At 44.5% G+C, this 19,133-nt stretch overlaps 2 protein-coding genes across 5 annotated transcripts; one reads left to right on the forward strand and one right to left on the reverse strand.

The window, feature by feature from the left end:
• Window positions 1-290: 290 nt before the first annotated feature.
• Window positions 291-5,845, reverse strand: tctn2 (tectonic family member 2). The gene is made up of 18 exons (XM_034541511.1): window positions 5,702-5,845; window positions 5,344-5,457; window positions 4,118-4,188; window positions 3,763-3,964; window positions 3,553-3,653; window positions 3,248-3,447; window positions 3,022-3,142; window positions 2,775-2,928; window positions 2,599-2,676; window positions 2,390-2,512; window positions 2,208-2,282; window positions 1,974-2,072; window positions 1,751-1,868; window positions 1,565-1,668; window positions 1,264-1,411; window positions 979-1,122; window positions 766-854; window positions 291-593 (listed from the first exon to the last, which is right to left on the reverse strand). Exons 1-18 carry the CDS (start codon window positions 5,787-5,789, stop codon window positions 484-486), a joined length of 2,139 nt encoding a protein of 712 aa, XP_034397402.1. The 5' UTR covers window positions 5,790-5,845; the 3' UTR covers window positions 291-483.
• Window positions 5,846-6,377: 532 nt separating this feature from the next.
• si:ch211-225b11.4 (thyroid adenoma-associated protein homolog) lies at window positions 6,378-17,482 on the forward strand. Of its 4 annotated transcripts, XM_034542204.1 has the most exons (32): window positions 6,378-6,557; window positions 6,633-6,813; window positions 6,893-6,979; window positions 7,062-7,089; window positions 7,183-7,331; window positions 7,432-7,554; window positions 7,655-7,775; window positions 7,996-8,141; window positions 8,233-8,314; window positions 8,391-8,527; window positions 8,816-9,013; window positions 9,087-9,801; window positions 10,133-10,285; window positions 10,450-10,559; window positions 10,660-10,820; window positions 10,906-11,075; window positions 11,168-11,332; window positions 11,429-11,577; window positions 11,714-11,851; window positions 11,943-12,047; window positions 12,145-12,345; window positions 12,434-12,584; window positions 12,915-13,167; window positions 14,061-14,297; window positions 14,402-14,606; window positions 15,099-15,287; window positions 15,793-16,040; window positions 16,148-16,303; window positions 16,399-16,444; window positions 16,529-16,665; window positions 16,751-16,953; window positions 17,049-17,482. In XM_034542204.1, exons 1-32 carry the CDS (start codon window positions 6,439-6,441, stop codon window positions 17,336-17,338), a joined length of 5,553 nt encoding a protein of 1,850 aa, XP_034398095.1. In that variant the 5' UTR covers window positions 6,378-6,438; the 3' UTR covers window positions 17,339-17,482. The 4 variants fall into 4 exon arrangements, with proteins under 4 accessions (XP_034398095.1, XP_034398094.1, XP_034398097.1 ...); XM_034542203.1 differs by having other exon boundaries at window positions 16,399-16,665; XM_034542205.1 differs by lacking the exons at window positions 6,378-6,557; window positions 6,633-6,813; window positions 7,062-7,089 and having other exon boundaries at window positions 6,898-6,979; window positions 16,399-16,665.
• The last annotated feature ends 1,651 nt before the right edge of the window (window positions 17,483-19,133 follow it).

Raw genomic sequence — 19,133 nt, forward strand, 5'->3', positions numbered from 1 at the left:
GCAGGACTAAACCTTTATAGTATCACAGCTAGATCAAGCTATGAGGGGGGAACAAAACATTTGACCCAGGTTGAGAAAACAGGGTTTTCTTTAAGTAGGAGGCATTAGCATGTGAATAAGGTGAAAATGAGGGAGAACAAGGAAATACGACAAATGAGATACATCTTTTGGAACAATACTTCGAACTAATAGCACAATTCAGTTGGATTACATATTGGGTAATTCAAACCTATCAATAAGAATGTTGATAATGTTATAATTCAAAATATGATGAGGGATTGAGCCTAAAATTGAAAAAAATATTTTTATTACAAAATGATGCACCAATAGAACAATTTACATTCTGCAAATATATCATAAACATGTAAAAACTATATAAATATATAAAGTGCCTGATGTAAAAAGGGGTATTTACATTTCAGTGACATTCAAATACATCCTCTTGTTTAGCCTCTCACTCTCCCAAGGTTTTAGAGAGTGGCACTAGGTCCATGCCTGTCGGATCTGTCTCCATGGAGTCCCAAGAATTGAGGCAGTGATAAAGAAGAAAACTAAGATGAGGCCTTTAGCCAATGACTGAGAATATGGCTCACCTGGGGAAGATAAAAGGTGAAGTAAGTCAGTAACGTACTGTCAGGATCTATTTTCATACGTAAGCAGGGATTCTTGCAGAAATGCTTTAGAGCTGAAGTTTCAGTTTAGTGACTGAGTGACTACAAGACACAAATAAACACTGGACCGATTACCTACTAGATAAATGCCCACCTGTGTAATACTTTGTCATAGGAAAGGCAAGCTCAGGCCAACACACATCATTCCTGTTACAGTCATACTCTGTGAAGTTCACCTGAAACCTGGAGTAAAAAACAACACTCAAGGTTAGAATCAGCCAGGTAGCCCATAGATACATTCACTTGGATAGATTCGTTTTTTTGGGGGGCTCAAGTTAACAAGTGTCTTCAGAAAGTTCCATCTTGCCTGGTTTTTGGTGGTCCTGAGTTGATGGGAATGTCAGTAAAGGTGACTGAGGAGGTGATCGGGAACAACTTAGTCTCCAATGGGTTCATACATGGAGAGACATCCCCTCCTCCACAATCCAGTGTCCAGGGGGACAGGGTGAAGCTACAAATGGCCGAAATAAGATCCATGATTCACATTGACTTCTAATACTAATGGAAATGAGGACACACGGTGACCTAAAATGATTAACGACTGCAGTGATCATGCAATGTATACTATGCATTTTGATGAGCCTATACACACCTAACTTGCAAAACACAGATATCCCTTTGAGGTATGCCTTGTACCATGCCAGTGATACGACTCCAAACATGGATATGCTGGTGGGATGGAACCCCATGGCAGGAACTGGTGGTGTCTTCCATAGTTGTGCTTGAGTTCAGTGTCACAACTGGAATTTAAAGGTTTGTGTAACATGTAGTTAGAACGTAAATAAGAAGTATTAGAAATTAATTCTAACAAAAATAACATTAATATAAAAAAAAGTCTCATCACACAAATATATATGAACTGTTGCATAACTTGTTTCTTGGCTTCTACTTACAGCTTATGTTCACCCAGTCCGTCATTGTTAGAGGATTTGGATTTCCACTCTTTGCCACATATGTGGCTGTAATCAAAGCAGCCTGGAGAGCAGTAACAGCCTCTCTATAGGGAAAACACATTATAGTTTACTTCAACACAAATACCTATCAATGGATCAAATATGAACTCATGCTGAGCTACCGACCTCAGGAGTTCACACTGGGTCAGATTCTGTCGGCTGACAGGGAGCAGACATCCCGATGTTGAATTCTCCCCAAACAGAACAGGTTTCATCTCAGCAGTGGAACAAAGTCCATCACTTACTGTTAGCCACATTAGAACATTATGTTTGATTAACATATACATAATTCAATATTACACTAAATGCAGTGAGCCAATAGTCAACAACATGTCTGAATGGGTTTTACCTGGTTTCCAAACATTGATTGGCGTCCTCTGTACTGAGCCTGTATTATTGTCCAAAAGGTCCAGAGTTCCAGCAATAACAGGCCTTCCCACCTGATAACCTGTCATTTAAAGTGTGTGTGTGTGTGTGTGTGTGTGTGTGTTACCCACTGTAACATGCACTGTGAACCATTTTCTACAAAACAACTTAACTTCCACAACAATTCTCAGGACTAAGTATTTTCTCTTGCTCTCACCTGGGTTCCCGGAGTTGGGTTCACCCATTAACTCTCCATTTAGAAACACGGCAGAATACCTTGAAGTTAACGTCACTGTTCAGGAGACAAAAAAGCAGAAATTAGTCTCAACAATATCAAATGTATCTATCAACTATGACTGGTGGTTAGCCAAATCCTGGACAAGCGTGATGGGCACTTACCACTTCTATTCAAAGTGATCGCCCCAACGATGCGAGTCAGTGTGATATTTGTAATGCCATTTCCCTTCCAGTAGAATTTGTAATCCAGCGCTAAGGTCACGTTCTCACATACCAGCCCCTCATCTTCAGAGAAATATAAACAAGTTCCAATATTGAGGTTAACTGTCAGTTTAGGGTGTTTTTGTAATTATATGGTGTTATCTCCGTACCCGAAGTGGCATCTGTGCTTGAAATAAACAGACTCATGTCGATGGCCACTTCATCAATTACATCCACTACAAGGTCAGCTGGAATACATAAAAAAGAAAAGAATTGAGGCACATGTCTCCAAAGAGCTGCAGAACGTATCAAACCATTGCTACAGTGTTTAGCAGGAAATACCAACCCCCGTGCCCATTCTTCACTTTAGAACTCAGATCTGATGTTGACGTCCGTAAGGGAAATCCAGTTGGACAGGAGCGGAGCACAGTTACACACTCAACGTTGACATTTTTCAAAAATGCTACAGGAGCACTGTTCACACACTGCCCAAGCACCTTCTGTGGAGCAGAAATATAAAAGGCATCGGTACTTACAGCTTTGCTGACAATATATATATATAATATATAATATATAATTGTGAAAAAACTGACCTGTGGAATAGTAAAGTACTGGTCACTTAATGAGAAAATGGGACTTCCTTGAATATAAGCACTCACTGGCAGTGGAGCTGACAAAACAGGGCTTTGGAAGGATGGGCCAGGTTTAGACGTGCTATACAAGTTAAAGGGCAAAAGATCAATGACGAAAACGTAACACAGAAATATATAAATAAATCAAACCATACAAAAATCAAACATATAATAAATACTTTCTCACATTTTCTTTCCCTGGTAAAAGAGCCCAAGGTAAGGGTTGTTTTCAGGTGGAGAGTTGACACATAAAAAGGGAAACCAATCTGGGGAGTTTTCAGAGGACTGCACAGAGCAGTGATAATCTGGAGTAGGAGAGACCCGTCCACCAAAGGGCCCGGGGAGACAGTGGGAAACAAACAGCTTCAAATCCTCAATGGAACAGTCCTGTTACAGTGGAAGACAAATCGGTCATGCTGATTAATACAGAAGGAAATTCATTTGTCTAAAATGCACTGTTCTCCAAATAAAGTATGTTCAAGATGTAAATACCTTATCACAGCAGCATCGTACATCACACGCTCTGAATGTGAGGTCACAGGGACAGGAGCCCATGGGCTGGTACACTTGGTTTGGAATGACCGTTTTATTATCTGAAATGGAAAAGAGATTAATATCTATTAGAAAAGTGGAACTCTCTCATTGCTTACATTCTTAATGTGAAGGCCCATTATTAATGAGATCAGTTTCATTTGAAATCACCAGATCCAGCATTTGCAGGAAGCAACAGGGCGTAAATCTTGGCCTGGATCAGCAGTGATGCCTGAGGTGTACCGCTCACACAGGCAGACACCTGAAGGGTCTCCAGGACACACAGTGGCTTTGGACAGCAGTCTGTGTCGGTCGTATTCTCGCCACACAAGCGCAGATTTCTTTCCAGTCTCAGCTGAACCCGAACTGCATTCTGGGCCACCAAATGAAACAAACATGAAACATAAAGAAACATGGATGTCCACCCACAATATCAGCTCTATTCAATTCATTTTTGTCTAACTGCATTATTTAAATATCTGTAAATATAATGGACATGTTTACTGTAAGATTGGCCTTTTCTTACCTTTCCCACCTGCTCCGTTGTGAGCACCCACTGTGTTACATCACTCCCACACGATGGAGAACTAATGCGTCCTGCAAAAGAAAACAAACCATAACCAACCACCAAATCTGTCCAAAAAAGATACAATCACAGTGTAGCCACACCGTTGCCTTCCTTCTGGTTTTTGTGAGCCACCAAATTGAGGAATGGTATATACTCTGGCAACTTAAAATGTAACTTAATATCCTGAAAGGCGGCGTTCTTGCCCCTTCTCTTTTCTCCTTGTACACAAACAGCTGCTCCTCCAGTCACCAGTCCATCAAGGTCCTGAAGTTTGCAGATGACACCGCCCTCTCATCTATGGTGGGGATGAGTCCGCCTACAGGTGGAAGACTGACCATCTGGTGACTTGGACTAAACAACTTAGAGCTCAACACTCTAAAGACAGTGAAGATAGTTGTGGATTTTTCCTGAAGAACGCAGCTCCCCCTGCCCCCATCACCCTGTGTGACTCCCCGTCAACGCTGTGGAGTCCTTCTGCTACCTGGGCTCCACCATAACCCAGGACCTCAAGTAGGAGCTGAACATCAGCTCCATCACCAAGAAGGATCAGCAGAGGATGTTCTTCCTGAGACAGCTGAAGAAGTTCAACCTGCCAAAGACAATGATGGTGCAGTTCTACACTGTATTCATTGAGTCCATCCTCTGCTCCTCCATCACCGTCTGGCACATCATCCGCTCTGCTGAGAGGGCGATTGGCTTCCCTCCATGACTTCTTCGCTTCAAGGACCCTGAAGCGGGCAGGTAAGATTGTAGCTGACCTTTCTGACCCTGGACACAAACTGTTCGAGTCCCTTCCCTCTGGCAGGAGTCTGCGGTTCATCAGGACCAAGAGCTCACGCCACAAGAACAGTTTCTTCCCCTCTGCAGTTGGGCTCATCAACAAAGCCCACTGACCTAGACTCTTACATCCCCAGGACAACTGCACACATTCACACATCGCTGCTCAACTCTTCACTTTAATATACACTTGATACTGTAAGAACAGACTGGTTTTAACATACTGTGTTTATTTTCACTCACCAAATTCCAAATTCCTTGTATTTGCAAACGTACTTGGCAATAAACTGTTTCTGATACTGATTCACAAATACCACTGATTTCATAAAAAGATCAAACAAACATGGCCATTTCCTAGAAAACGGGTCCCAGGAGAAGGGAGAGCACGAGGAAGTGTGTAACGTCACCTGTTGTGTTGGATGGAGACACTGTCCTCAGATTCAGAGATATGTCCGACGGGCCTCCGAGCAACAGGGCGGTGATGGTTGGTCCAGTCGCAGTGACACGTGACGGCTGGAAAACTGTTCAAATACACGGTGTCAGTTATATTAACTGCTTCACGTGCTAGCGTCATACAATCATTTAATTAAACTAACGTTGTAGATTGTCTGCTTCTAGTTATTCATCGTTAGCTAGGTTTGGTTAGGTTTCGTTAACGTTGGTTGTTTTCATCTTTTCAACTGAATGAATTGAGCGTGTAGCGTTTTATATAACAGACACATGTATAGTTATATAGCTAACTATATATAGTTAGCTAGGTCTTACCAATAATGTTTTGAGTGCGAGCCAAGGAAATGAGGAGTAAAACACGGGTGACTTGGCGTGAAAGGAATATATGAGCCACGTTAGCCATTTGGTTGAAGTCAGATTATAAAGTCGACATCACTGTTACTCGTAAACTCTGAGCGATGTCTTGGCAACAGATTGTAAACCAATCACCGCTCAGAACGGCTCTTCTTCTGGGGAAACCGGAGGAACAAACGCCTATGTAACTGCACCGCAGCGACCTCATCTGGGCTGGAGTAGTAGGTGCATATAAATATATATGAAAAGCATATCCTTTAAAGTTTAAAACACTGTGCACACAAGAAAACAGGTTACTGGTCCTGTCGTCATGTTGGAGTCATTTCTTCGATTATATTTTGACAACTTTACATGATAGTGTTATATCAACAATTACAATTAGTTTATGATATGCGGGGGGAGTCGTAACACCAGAGGCAGTGCCTGTAAAGTAAAGGCCTCATAACAAAAAGTGATTGCCTTAAAATGTTTTTAGGATCTGATTCAACTACTGAAAAAAAGTGAATACCATCTGCCAAAATATATAACGCTGAATATACATATTTCTTCTAAACTACCAGTCTGCCTCTAGGTGGCAGCATCTTGCAGTGATTCTACGATGACTACTGGTCTTAGAATAGTAGAAGAAGAGTTTTATCACGTGACTAAAGTGCCAGCGAGCTGTCTTAGGACTGTACAGTGGAGGTAATAAAACAAGTATGTCGTTTAAAGACCTGCTGACAAGTCTGCAAAACTGTGTGATCACCGAGGATCAAGCACCTGGAAATGTCAGCCAAACACTCAGGCTCTTTCTTGATAAACTGTCCGAATCCTCCAGGTTGGTACCTATAACCTCAGCATGTTTGATCACGTTTTTCATGTGATGACTGACTGATTACGCTTGCATAAACAGGAGTATTGGGAAAAGATGTAAGGAGCGCTGTTTAGAGGAGGCTGTCCAGCTGCTGAGGCTCATTTCAGAGGCTCAGCTTCATGTTTTAGAGGAGAGTCATCTCCTGCTCCTCGTCAGACTCCTCATCTCCATGCAGCTGCAGATGGTCAACATCTCCACAGCCTGTCGTAAAGTGGACCTGGTCAGCACCACCGTATGTCTGTTCACAGTGCAGCATTCGGAACAACGAGTCTCATTGTAACTTCATATTTGCTTCACAGATGCTGCAGCATGTGTCAAAGGTGGCCCACCAATTGGTTTTTAGAGAAACCCATCACTGTTTACACTCCATAGTTCATACTGACCAGGTACAGAGCTCTCACCTGACTTGTGTTTGTCATGTATTTGCATAAAGGTACTGTCAACAACTTTTACCTCATCTTCTTTCAGGTATTGTCTTTTGAGGATCTGCAGAGAGGTTGGTGCAGGCTAAAGTTGACATGGTATAGTTAAGTTTTCATCAATGTATTTTTATCCTTCTTAAAAAAAACAAAAAAAAACCTCTTTTTAGCCTGTATGTTCCTGGAAGACAGCACTGTTGGTCGTGAGGTGTGGCGAGAGTCTTTCCTGTCGTTGCTGAAGAAAGTGTCAGAGTTCTTCCTGGTGGTTTTGCAACAAGAATCCCTGAGAGATGGGCCGCAGTGTTACATTGCTGTCAAGGTACATGAAGAGCAGTGTGCTGCATGAATCAGTCCATCGCATTCATCACAGACTCGCTGTGCGATCTTTGTTACTGACCTGAGTACTGTGATCTCTGCAGTTGTGTTTGCAAATATTCCAGCTGTTGCCCAGTGAAGTGGCTCCTCTAGTGTGGACAAAGGAGCACAGCGACCCGACAGTGCAGAACATCCTCCAGGCTCTTATGGACATTATACTTGGACAGGTTTCTTATCGATTCACAGCGTCACTTATTCAAAGGATGAGAAACATTTTCAGTTTTGACCTTTGCTTCGTCTTAACAGTCCGTGTGTCCTGTCTTGCAGTGCAGCAACCGGGAAACTTGTCTTTTGGCGGGCACTGCTGTGGCCATGCTGATCAACACTGCAACAGAGAGCAGAGCTGCAGAAGCTGCGGCCTGGAGTCTGCTTCAGGTCTCTCGCTTCGGTAGGTAACCACCCACAATGCTGAACGAATAGCGAGAGCAAAGACAATTTTGGAATTGGACCCAGATATGTGCACCTGTGAGTAAGATGAACATAGACGTAGTCTTTGTGTCCCATTTCTTCCTCTGTTTAACTACATCCAGAAAAACACAAAAAGCTATATCCACTGCAACTGAGTTTGATTGGCTGTCAGAATAGACTTAATTTCTGTTCTTTCTCAGAGCCCTGGCTGCTGACTGTTGGTGCTCTCCAGGTACAGTGCTGTCCGACAGGGAAGGATGGATTGGACAGGCTGGCTGTGAGCAGGGGCCTCCTGACCTGCTGTCGACGTAGCATCCTGCTCAGTTCACATGCGGATGCCACACAAGTACATCTAGTAAAAGCTCAGGTCATAAACATGTTTTACTTTCGGGTTGTGCTTGCTTTCATGAGCAAACCCATCATTTCCCTCTTTTCAGACGTGCTTCCTGCTGAACGGTTTGTTTCCTCTGGTCTATGCTTTGTGTGAGGAGAAGCTGGATTGTCACTACTCGTTTGAAGGTGAGTAATGTCCACGTTCTTTATTCGTGTGCTTAAATAGCAGGATCACCTGTTCAAATATGACCCGTTGTTGCAGCATTAACACAGTGGCTGAAGAGGGTTAAAGAATGTCTGGCGGACATCTTGAAGATGACGGGTGTGCGCCTTCTGCCCGACAACAGCAGCCTGCAGCAGCAGCTCCTTCACATCATCTGGACCAACTCAGAAAGCCCAGTGAGTCAAATTAACAACATTCTATCGTTGCAAATAGAAAATAAAAAACTGAAAACAAAGTAAGTAAATGAGCAATACCTGACTTTGTAAACCCAACAGACCACTAGATAATGCAGGATATAGTATAGTGCGCTAAGAAGTTTCTAAACAATGCAAAAGAAGTTCTATATCGCTGTGAGTGCATTCCTATCAATAAGAAATGTGCCACGGTAACAGCCATACTCTGACCGTAGAGACGTATTACTGCCAGCATCCTTCATTGACGTCTGTCTTGCTCTGCGTCGACAGGTGGAAGGCGTGTCAGAGTTTGTGCGCAGTGCTTTTTGTCTCCTGCTGGACGTCTATACGATGGACTGTGAGCAGTTTTGTGACACAAAGAAGACTCTTTATTTCACTCTACTTGAGCGAATAATCAAACTACCGTGGGAAGCCAAAGCCAAATATCATCGCCTTTGTGCCCTGCTGCCATATATGGGAACTGACATGGTGAGGATTACGGGTTATTACCCTGTTAATAATGTTGTGCTTATGGCGTCTAAACATTTATTTCATCCAACAGGTGCTGGATCAATATGTTGAACTCCCCAATCATCTCCTGAAGTGCTGGTCGACCAATCACCTGTCACCGTGGGCATCAGAGCTTTACAAATGTCTGATCCAGCAGCAGCGGCAAGAGCTGTGCGACGCCTCACACACTGAGCTGGATCTGGCCAATCAGTGGGCGAGACGCTGGCGGTCCGTCCTTCATGAGGCGCTGATGTCTGATGTGGCTCTTCTACAGAACAACAGCTCTACACACTTATTGCCCTACACCTTTCAAGTCTTCCCCTCTGCGGTGGATTCTCTGCTGGCCTCTCTGGACCCATTCGCCCCCGGCCACCTCCACGCATGGGCCTGCATCGTGAGCTCCTATCGAGCCGAGACTGGAGGCTCTGCCTGGGCTGTGCAGGGCAGCTCGACCCTTGAAACCCTCCAGCTAGCTCTCGGATCTGCAGATGACAAAGTCCGCCTCGCTGCTCTACACCTCCTCTGCTGCAGCCCAAAGACCAAAGACACTCCAACCGCAGAGGAGATGTCCATAATGAGAGTGTTTATTCCTCAGAACCTAAACTGTGAGTCTTCACCTTTTCGCCAACATTTTCAGGCTGGAGTGAAGCGGTTTCTGGTTCGTATTAGAGACGGTTGCTTGGCACATGTCAGAGGACAGAAAGGCAAAAAGAAAGGAGAAGCCACCCACTCAAAGAGGGCACAGGACATACTGGAGCAGGGAATAGGTGAGATACCTGACCGCTGCTGTTTTATATTCACAGAAACAAACTGCTTTACTGTACAGACGGGTATAGGTGTATCATGCTGTATTTGTGGTTTCTTTTAAACTTCCTATGTTGATGCTGAATGTTTCAGCTAGAGGTGTACATTTCTATAGTCCTTCCTAATGCTAACTCAAATTACAGGCTCATATTAGGAGACGGTTAACAGATGAGGCCACTTTGCATGCAGCCTAATTTGATCTGCCTTTGTTGCATCGTTTGTCTTTGTTTCAGGAAACCTTTTCATTTTTTTGTCTATTTTCTGTTCATCAAAATCTTTTTGTATACCATGTAGGTTTTGTTGAATGGTTGGGTCAACTTCCATATGGCTATCTGGCACCCGGACACAGTTTTCAGAGTAAGAAGACTGCGTTGCTGTTGCTCTCCGCAGTGCTGGAGACCTGCACGGACACCTGGAGCCCAGACAAAAGGAAGGGACAACCTCCAGGTAAGCTGGAAAACCACTGATTGGAAAAGGGTCAAGAAAGCTATTTTTTCTTTACACTTCTATATGGTGCTAGTATGCATAATTCCTGTGAAATGTTAACTTTATATTGTTTTATATTTTTTGGGCTTGAAATTTAATTGGGCTCTGTGAAATCATTTCCGCAGTGAATATGGGGTCTCTTATTGACTGCGCCAGACAAAGAGGACGGTGGGATTTTGTCTGCAGGACAAAACAGCTGATCCTCATCAGCTGTTTAGAAGATTCTACAAATGAGGTATAGTTTTGTTTTTTTTAATGTTCAAATCAAAGAAGTATGAAGTTGAAGAATATTTTTTTGAATATGGATAAAGTTTTCTTTTCTTTTTCTTTTACAGATTCGGGAGCTCTCAGCTGGGTTATTATTGAGGTTTTTCCCACACAGTTTTCCAGATGATGTCACTGCAGTGCTTCTCGTGCGAACCAGACAGCTTCTGTGCAGTCCTCGGGTGCAGGAGGCTCAGATGGGAGCACTGATGATGAAGGTCCTCCTTCAGAAGTAAGCTTTGCCGATACATACAGTAGCTTCATACAGAATTATGGCCGCTTTAGATGCGAGGGTTAATCAGTTGTTCCACTTGTAGATCACAAGACCAGCCTGAGGGCTGCAGGTTGAACGGTAACATTGCTGTTAGCTGTGGGAGTGACCCCAAGGCCTCCTGCATGGTCCAATTCCTGGTGAAGGAGTTGGAGGAGCATTATCTGACAGCCACGGCTGACATGATGCTTGCTGCCAGAACCAAGCCAATACATGGTGAGTGTTTAGATCTGCAACTCTGCCACAAATGAGCTTCAGCCCCTGAAAAGTGGCTCAGTTCTTTTAAATTAAATCGCATTATGTTCCAGGTGTTCTAAGTGCCCTCCAGAGGTGTTTGCTTGAGGCACCCAGCAGTGTCTATGACACACTTGACCACAGTCTGACCATTGAGGTGCTGGTCCTGCTGGAGAACTTGTCTCTGCTGCTGCTGGGTGTGCTGTATGGAGACCGGGATGCGTGTGCCACTGAAAAGGGTAATGGGGCAATCTGCGTAATAAAGAGTAGTTTTGGGGAGAAAGTACACTCCATTTCAGATTTATCACACAGTACATCGCTCTCTCCTCTCTTAGATGCCCCCCCATCTCTTTATGATATGGGAAACGCCATCAGCTCTCTTATAGCCCAAGAGTGTGGAGGAGGCCAAGGGGATGGGGAGGAGTGTGTCCTGCAATCTGAGGAGCACAGTCTTGTTCTCACCTGCTGCTGGGTCTCCCTCAAGGTAGAACGGAACCAGATGCACCATTTTGAAGTGCCTAATTGGATACCCCAACACTTGAGATGGCACTTAACTTTTCAGCTTAGCATATTTGCTGCATGTTTTCTCAAAATGACTTGCTTTCACGTTTTCTCATCAGGAAGTAGGAAACCTTTTAGGTTCTCTGGTGGAGAAAATTCTCACTGAATCCAAACCCAGCAAGTGCCTTCTAACAAAAGAGGATCTGACGAGAGCATCAAAAGTGTTCAAGAATATTCTTCTCAAATGTCGTCACTGGGTACGTTTTTTAAAAATCCACTTCGACACGTTGAGTGAGAATCACCTCAACTCTCATGTTCCTTTCTGAACGACACATTTCTCTTCCCCAGGGGGCGGTAGAGGGATGCTGTCCAGGCTTCACCAAGTTCTGTGCCTCTCTGTTGAGCAGCAATGATCCAGAGCTTAGTGACATACCAGCCCGCATGCTGAAACAAGTGAGTGGCCATACATTCTTGAATGCATTTCTCCTTAATAAATGGAGATCCTGGATTACTGGCTTATAGATCAATTTCCTCTCCTGTTTCTCTATAGGGCTTGCAGGTCGTGCGATCCCCTCGCTCTACCTCGGTGACCCGGCGGGCTGCGGGGCTGCCTATGCTCATCCTGTGTGTTGTGTCGGCAGAGGAGGCCAGTAAAGCCAGACCACTGTTATCCCACAGTATGCAAACCTTACTGGAGACAGCCAAAAGCCCTCTGCCTGAGAACTGGGACCAAACGCTGGACCTGCCACAGGTTTGTGGACACAGCAATGAGAATGAGGCTACTGGTCTTTAAACCCACAAAGACGGATGTGGTCACACATTTCTGCTTTCCCTTACAGGTGTGTGCGGTTCACACTCTGCAGGCCCTGGTCCGAGGTTCTGGTCTGGGAGTAGCTGTCCTTCAGTTCGCTCCTGCTGTAGCCATCCTGTCACTCACTCTGCTCAGTTCTCCCTTCTGGGCCATGAGGAACGCTGCTCTGCAACTTTACAGTCAGACACAATTACTTTCAGTTCATATTCATATTATACAGGATTGCATTCGGGCTGGGGCTTATCGATTCATCTGTCCATTATTTTCTCCATAAATTGGTCAATCGTTCATCCTATAAAATGGCAAAACATAATGTAAGCTGCTCATCGTAATTTCCAAAATCCAAATAATCCGTTTTTATTTATTTAGATAATCAGTTTACTATCTTGCAAATACTTGAATTTTAGTTGGTTTTTTTTAGGGTTGAAACAATTGATCAATTATCTAAATAGTTCATTAATCCACTGTTTTGTTCAGCTCGGACTACAGTAAATCCGATCTGTTTCCAGGTTCTCTGTGCTCGCGAATGCTCGGCCAGCGGCCCAGCACTGAGGAGGGGGGCTCCACGCAGCACGGCATGTCCCCCCTCGCCTTCTTCTTCCACTACTCTGCGCTTCAGCCCTTCCTCCTGGGCGAGCTGAGAGGGGCAGCTCGAGACCTCCAGGGTCCACCCAATGAGGCCAAGCTTCACCTCCAACCCTCGCTCTTCCCTGTCCTCACTCTGTTAGCCCAACTTCAGCCGGGCGTCCAAGACTCATCAAAGTGGGAACCGTTTGCTTCTCACTTGACAGTTTAGTCAGGTTTACTACTTAGCAGTGTTTTTTTTTTATCTGTGCCGAGATGATGTATGTTTTTATTCCAACCAAATGTTACACCAATGTATTGGGTCAGTGGTTAGTAGCTCCGTCTTTCAATCAGGGGGTTGGTGGTTCAATCCCCGCCCTAGTCGATGTGTCCTTGAGCAAGACACTTAACCCTGAATTGTTCCCTGTAGCTGTGTCTACAGTGTATGAGTGTAACATGGTTGTAAGTCGATTTGGATAAAAGGTTCAGCTAAAATGACATGTAATGTAATAAGTTGCTCGCGTGGGGAAGCAAAAAAGAAAGCTGTTCTCAAATTAACTGATTATTTTTACCTTTTAATGGTGTAATTGAGGACCACTAGTTGCTAGTTGACATTTTTGGAAATATATCTGTCATTTGCTTTCTTGCCATGGGTGCTAAGATACATTTCCCTCTTCAATAAATCTGTAGCTGGAACCAACAGCTGGTTAACTTAGCCTAGAATAAAGACTGGAAACAAGTAGCCTGGTTCTGTCCAAAAGTAACAAAATCCATCCCATTATATTAACGCACCCATCTCGTTTGTTCGTCAAAACAAAATTGTTAATCGTTCGCAGCCAAGAAATGGTCCAGCAATGTGACCCCAGTAAAATGGTGAATTGTCCATTTTTACACTACACTACTTTTGTATCGATTAAACGACAAACAAACAGCAAAGAAATACTGTTTAATGTTTTAATTAGTAAGCAGATTTTGTCATTTAATGCAACCAAGTGAATTTCCCAAACTGCTGAAACATTCCTTCAATAGGTCAGCATTATATACTTTAAGCTAGTGTACATTTATGACTCTGTGAATGTCTTCTCTCCCAGAACTTTGTCAGACTTCCTGCCTCCTTTGCTCCAGCTGTCTGCCAGTCCTATTTACAGTGTGAGAGTGATGGCCTCGAAGGCTTTGGTTGCCATGACACCCCCCTCAGACTACATGGCCATCCTCATCAAACTGACGGCTCAGCTGCCCAGTCCACAGGAGCGCTGCTGCCACAACCGGCTCCACGGACAGCTGCTGCAGATCAAAGCGACTCTGGAGAGAGCCCTCTGCACAGTCAGGTGAGATAAAAGAGCGGTTTGTTTCATCCCACACTGTCAGGCTTTTAAAAGGCCAGTTATACACTGACGCCGTCTTTGAAATCCTGCTGTGTTTCTGCACCCAGTGACCCTTCAGCTGACCTGTGCCAGGTGCTGAGCCGAGTGGACGCCTCGATGTGGCTGGTGACTGAAGCTCAACGCTGCCCCCTAGTGAGAGCGGCCTACCTCGGCGTGGCAGACTCAGTCAGGAGACTCTGCTGTGAGACCTACCTGTCAAAGCTCAGATACACACTCAGGCATGACCTCCAAACACCTCAACGGGAGCTTCAGGTGAGTGACACACATTCTGACACCAATCAGCATTTAGCAACATTTCAATTAAATGTTGTTACCTTATGTTGTCGAACAAATGTGATCAAACCACATCGACATGATGATGATGATGATGAACAGTGTGACATGTTTACCGTTTCTTTATTGTCGCCAAGACTTGAAACATTTTCATCACAGTGGTGGAGGGGTGGGACAAATGGTCTTAAAGATGTGATCAAATGTGTTTTATGAATGTGTTGTGGTCTTGTGTTGTATGTTGTTTTTACAGAGGACTTTAATGAGTCTTCATGTACAGGACCAAACAAATTTCCCTGTGTGGGATTAAAAAAAAATCTCATTGTGACCTTTTTGGAGGTTTCGTACAAAACAGTTCCAACTTTGGCAGAAAGTGGTGCATTGATGATCCCCAATATGCTTACAGGGGCTTTTAACCAGCTGAGGCCCCAGCAGATATTTTTTTCTTAGCCTTTATCTCTGTCACCTCCGCAGGTTGGGTTGCCATCCTTCCATCAACAAGCCATCCAGTTTCTATGTGTAGATCTAAAGTGTGCATGTCAAATGTGGGACAACTTCTCGGCATCAAGCCCTGATCTGAGGCTCTCGTTGGTTACGTGGGTGGTGGAGGGGCGGGGTTCCCAGCAGACCGGCTTGAAAGAGGTGATCCAGAGGGTGCTGCAGGTGAGACGTGATGAAGAAAACAACCGTTTTAAAAACCAGTCCAACAGCTTTCAGTGTAACAAGAGCAGCACAATGTGAGGACATTGGGGAAGCTTAAATGCAATGCCATTAAATCTGGCAGGACATATTGTTTGCTCTTTGAATTTAGGAAAGGGTGTGTCTATACGCTTTTATTATTTGCTGTTCATGTAGGTGATTTAGATAAACTCTGCATCATGTTACTTTATCTCGAGCACCCAGGTGTGCCTTCCCATGTCTATCCTGTGTTTAATTGACTCTCTTTGAGATACGTGTGATAAGAACTATACTAATGTTGAATGTAAAGTTGTCAGTGTTTTTGTTGAGGAAATGACTGAAATAGTTCATTTCCATTAGTGTGATATAATGTCATATTTGACATCTCTTGTAGGACGTCGAGCCAGTCTGGCTATACCTGGCATGTACCAGCACATTGATCATTTGACAAGTAGATTAACAGGACTCTATTAATCCTCTTCATCTCCAGTCAAACCTGAGGGAGGCATTGTTGAGCGTCAGTGGGGAGTACCGCAGGACCTTCCTCGCAGCCCTGGTTGCAGTGATGGCCGTAGGCGATTCTACTTTGCCTCAGTCGGCCCCAATGGAGGAGCCAGTTCTACTTGAGTGTCTGGAGTTGTTGCTTGGGCACTTGGAGGACCAGCGAGGAGGGCCAGAGTTTCTATCCCAGGCTCTGTATGCTGCTAGTTTGCTGCTTTCCCAGGCTTCAGGCTCCAGGTTTTTACATGTTTCATTGTCTTTTGTACTGCAGTATAGAGTCACATACTGTACTGGAAGATTTGTACCTGCAGCTCTGACTTCCTTCTTATTTTTGTGTCAATCAGTCTCAAGATATCCGTGTTCCAGCGCTGGTGTAGCATCTTGGAATGCCACAGATGCCCAGACGCGCCTGAAGTGCTCAGGATGGCGTGCGCTGACTCTCTGTGTGTGGCTGGAGTTCCTCTACAGAGCCACAGCTCTCTGCCGGCCATCATGAGCAGGTGTGAATAAAGTCCATATAGTGTTGTCAATCAAATGATCCTCTTCGATGAACATAAATTAAAAAAAACCTTAACCTTGAACCTTCTTGGTTTAGGTCGATCAACACCGGTCTTTACTTGCTGCAGGACCAAAGCCAGCAGGTGAGGATGAAAGCGGCCCGTTTTACTTCCACGCTGCACCATGTGAGAAAAGGAGGAAGCCAACGGAGCGTCTACCTGATGCAGGTTAACCAGGCTTTGCCGCTCCTACTGGACCTGCTGCTGGAGGAATGCTGGGATACTCCTGGCACACTTGAGGTGCTGCTGTGTCACCTTCCCCAGGCTGACCTCAGATGTGTGCTGAGAGAGGCTTCAGAAACAGGGTTTGTTACCTCATTGAATTAATACACTTGAACAAACAGCCGCCTTGTTGCTGAACTGTTTCTATTGCTCTCTCAATTTATTCAGGCGCTCCAGTCTGTACGAGCAGGATGTGGCCAACGTGTTTGCAGAGCCCTCTGTGATGTCTGCACATGTGCTGCCTTACCTGCTGCACATGGCTGAAAAGTCCTCTGAATCCTCTGCTGTGGCCCAGAGGCTGAGCGCATGGGCCGAGGAGAGCGCTGCACAGGTTCGAGACAGCCTTGCAGTCTGCACAGAGCTCCAGCCAGGTACCACATTAGCATGAATACAAGAAGCGGTTTGATGGAAATGTGATATATTAAAAATTGTCTGTGTTACCAATGCAAATATTTCTTCTCATCAGCTGAGACATTGACCACGGCCTGGCTGGCGCTCCTTGTGGACCCCCGTTTCCACGGCACCCTGTGCGGCCTGTTTACCCGGGCAGCCTTTCTCCTTCGGCTGTCGAATACGTCGGACGACGTACGACGCCTTTGTGATCCTTCGGCGCTGCACGCGAGTTTACAGGACATCTGTCGTCTACTCGGTCTGAGCGGTGTCCACTTTCCCTCTGCTGTAACAGCTGCTGTGGCTGGAGAGCTGCCGCTACGACGGAACAAAGCCGAGGAGGCCCGGGATGAAAACACCTGCTGAATGACATCTTCACGAGTGCTGATGCTGCAGGAGACCAGCGCTTAGCAGGCTGACGAAGTTACGTAAGAGCTCAGTGGCTGCAGTCCGAGAAGAGACCCAATGGCCATTAGGTGCCATGTTCCTCACAAGTTCTATAGTCATGTTTTTTTTCTACAATGCTTTAAATAAAAGTTCATAACGTTGCATTTTCTTGTAGTTTTTTTTTATGCCATTAAGCTTTTTTTATTTAGATGTACAGCCACCAGAATAACTCTAGCTCTGTCTTTCTGATCACCATCAATATGTTCATTATTATTGTAAGTTGTTTGCCATGTCTCAGCGGCAACAGAAGCAGAGCTCTAACTGATGCAGGGATGTGATGCGATAGCCTCTGGAGAAATTGGCTACTTAGTGGCCAGCAGGGGAATATAATGTTTTTTTTTGATGCTCCATTAGAGACATTCAGCCTGGATAAGTGTCCCATTGTCCAACCACATGAGGACTGAAGATGATTAACTGGATCTGATATAGAGCTGTCAGTTGCTCCGCAACAGACCACACACTAGAGCAGTCTTACATCACCAGATAGCCCACTGCTTTTGTTTGGGCTGGGTGGTTCTCAGTATTAAACAATCACCAACATGGAGGTGATTGAATTCTCTGAATAATATCTAACACGACAATTCATCAACACACTGAGTGTAAACCAGCAGAGTTTCACTTACTTTAACATGTATTTCTATTTCAGTGACAGTTCCTATTGGGTGTGCATGAATTATTGTCCCGATGAGCATATTAGCGGCTATGACATCAAGCTTGCCTTAATGATGCATACATAAAGCTTATGCAACCTTTTAATAATGCCCAAATGAACAGCTGGTTTGTGGAACATGTGGTTCTTGTCAAGCTTGTGATGCAGAATACAAGATAATGCTGGATAATGAAAGTTGTTGGGCAAAACTCTGACGTCATCATGTTAGGACAAACCTTGAATTATCTTATCAAGGCTTCTCCCACCACATCCACTAAAAGTGCTTGTTTTTGGCACTGACCGGCTCCGGTTGTTGAAATAACTGTCTGACCACATTATGGAGAGACTCTTCTGAGAAATGGGAAGTTTTTTCTGATCCGGCCTGTGAATTATTGTGTCTGTGTCCCGCTCAAGGAGAAGTATTGTTATCAGAATATCTGGCAGCAACAGGTCCCACTCTGTACAGCGTTCTTCCTCCGTGGGCCTCATCGGGTCTGCACCTCCTCTGCCTCCTCGTCCACTCTTTACTTTGCAGGAGCTCTTCATCCCTTTTTCCCATAATGCGTCTGTCAGATTATATAGTCTGTGTGTCAGACACAATAATAACAATCGGAACCTGGTGGTGCAGAACAAACACTTTCCGACTCACATCGACGGTGTCAGGTTGCCCGATTGGATTACAGTACAGCCCGTGAGCGGCGCTCTCACTCAGTACTGAACCCATTTAAGAAAGTGTCATTCTTTTTAGTCAGTTAAACACAGAAAACATGAGGAAATGTGGTCCAGGTTGAAAAATACTAACATGACCCTGTAATGATACCTACATTACAAAAACAATCCCTTGCCATTCATAAGTCATTTAAGACAAAGCTTCGTAGCACAGTTCTTGTGGGCTTGAACTTTGCTCTACTTCAAGACAAAGGCAAACAACTTCATGTGGTTTGACGGCTTGTCAACATGTCTGAAAACAAAGCCATAATTTTAATGCAAGTTAAATCTGCCTGAACAATTTGTGCAAATTGTCTTCTGCCTTATACCTTAAAAACTAAGTTTGTGATTTAAGTT

This window comes from Cyclopterus lumpus, chromosome 9 (genome assembly GCF_009769545.1).
Source record: "Cyclopterus lumpus isolate fCycLum1 chromosome 9, fCycLum1.pri, whole genome shotgun sequence".
NCBI lineage: Eukaryota > Metazoa > Chordata > Actinopteri > Perciformes > Cyclopteridae > Cyclopterus > Cyclopterus lumpus.

Coding starts and splice junctions, on each gene's coding strand:
- tctn2 (XM_034541511.1), bottom strand. CDS start 5,789: ATGGCTAACGTGGCTCATATATTCCTTTCACGCCAAGTCACCCGTGTT. Junction 5,458..5,701: donor TCGCACTCAAAACATTATTG/GTAAGACCTAGC, acceptor GTATTTGAACAG/TTTTCCAGCCGTCACGTGTC. Junction 3,143..3,247: donor TTTTACCAGGGAAAGAAAAT/GTGAGAAAGTAT, acceptor TAACTTGTATAG/CACGTCTAAACCTGGCCCAT.
- si:ch211-225b11.4 (XM_034542203.1), top strand. CDS start 6,439: ATGTCGTTTAAAGACCTGCTGACAAGTCTGCAAAACTGTGTGATCACC. Junction 9,014..9,086: donor CATATATGGGAACTGACATG/GTGAGGATTACG, acceptor TTCATCCAACAG/GTGCTGGATCAATATGTTGA. Junction 15,288..15,792: donor TGATCCAGAGGGTGCTGCAG/GTGAGACGTGAT, acceptor CTTCATCTCCAG/TCAAACCTGAGGGAGGCATT.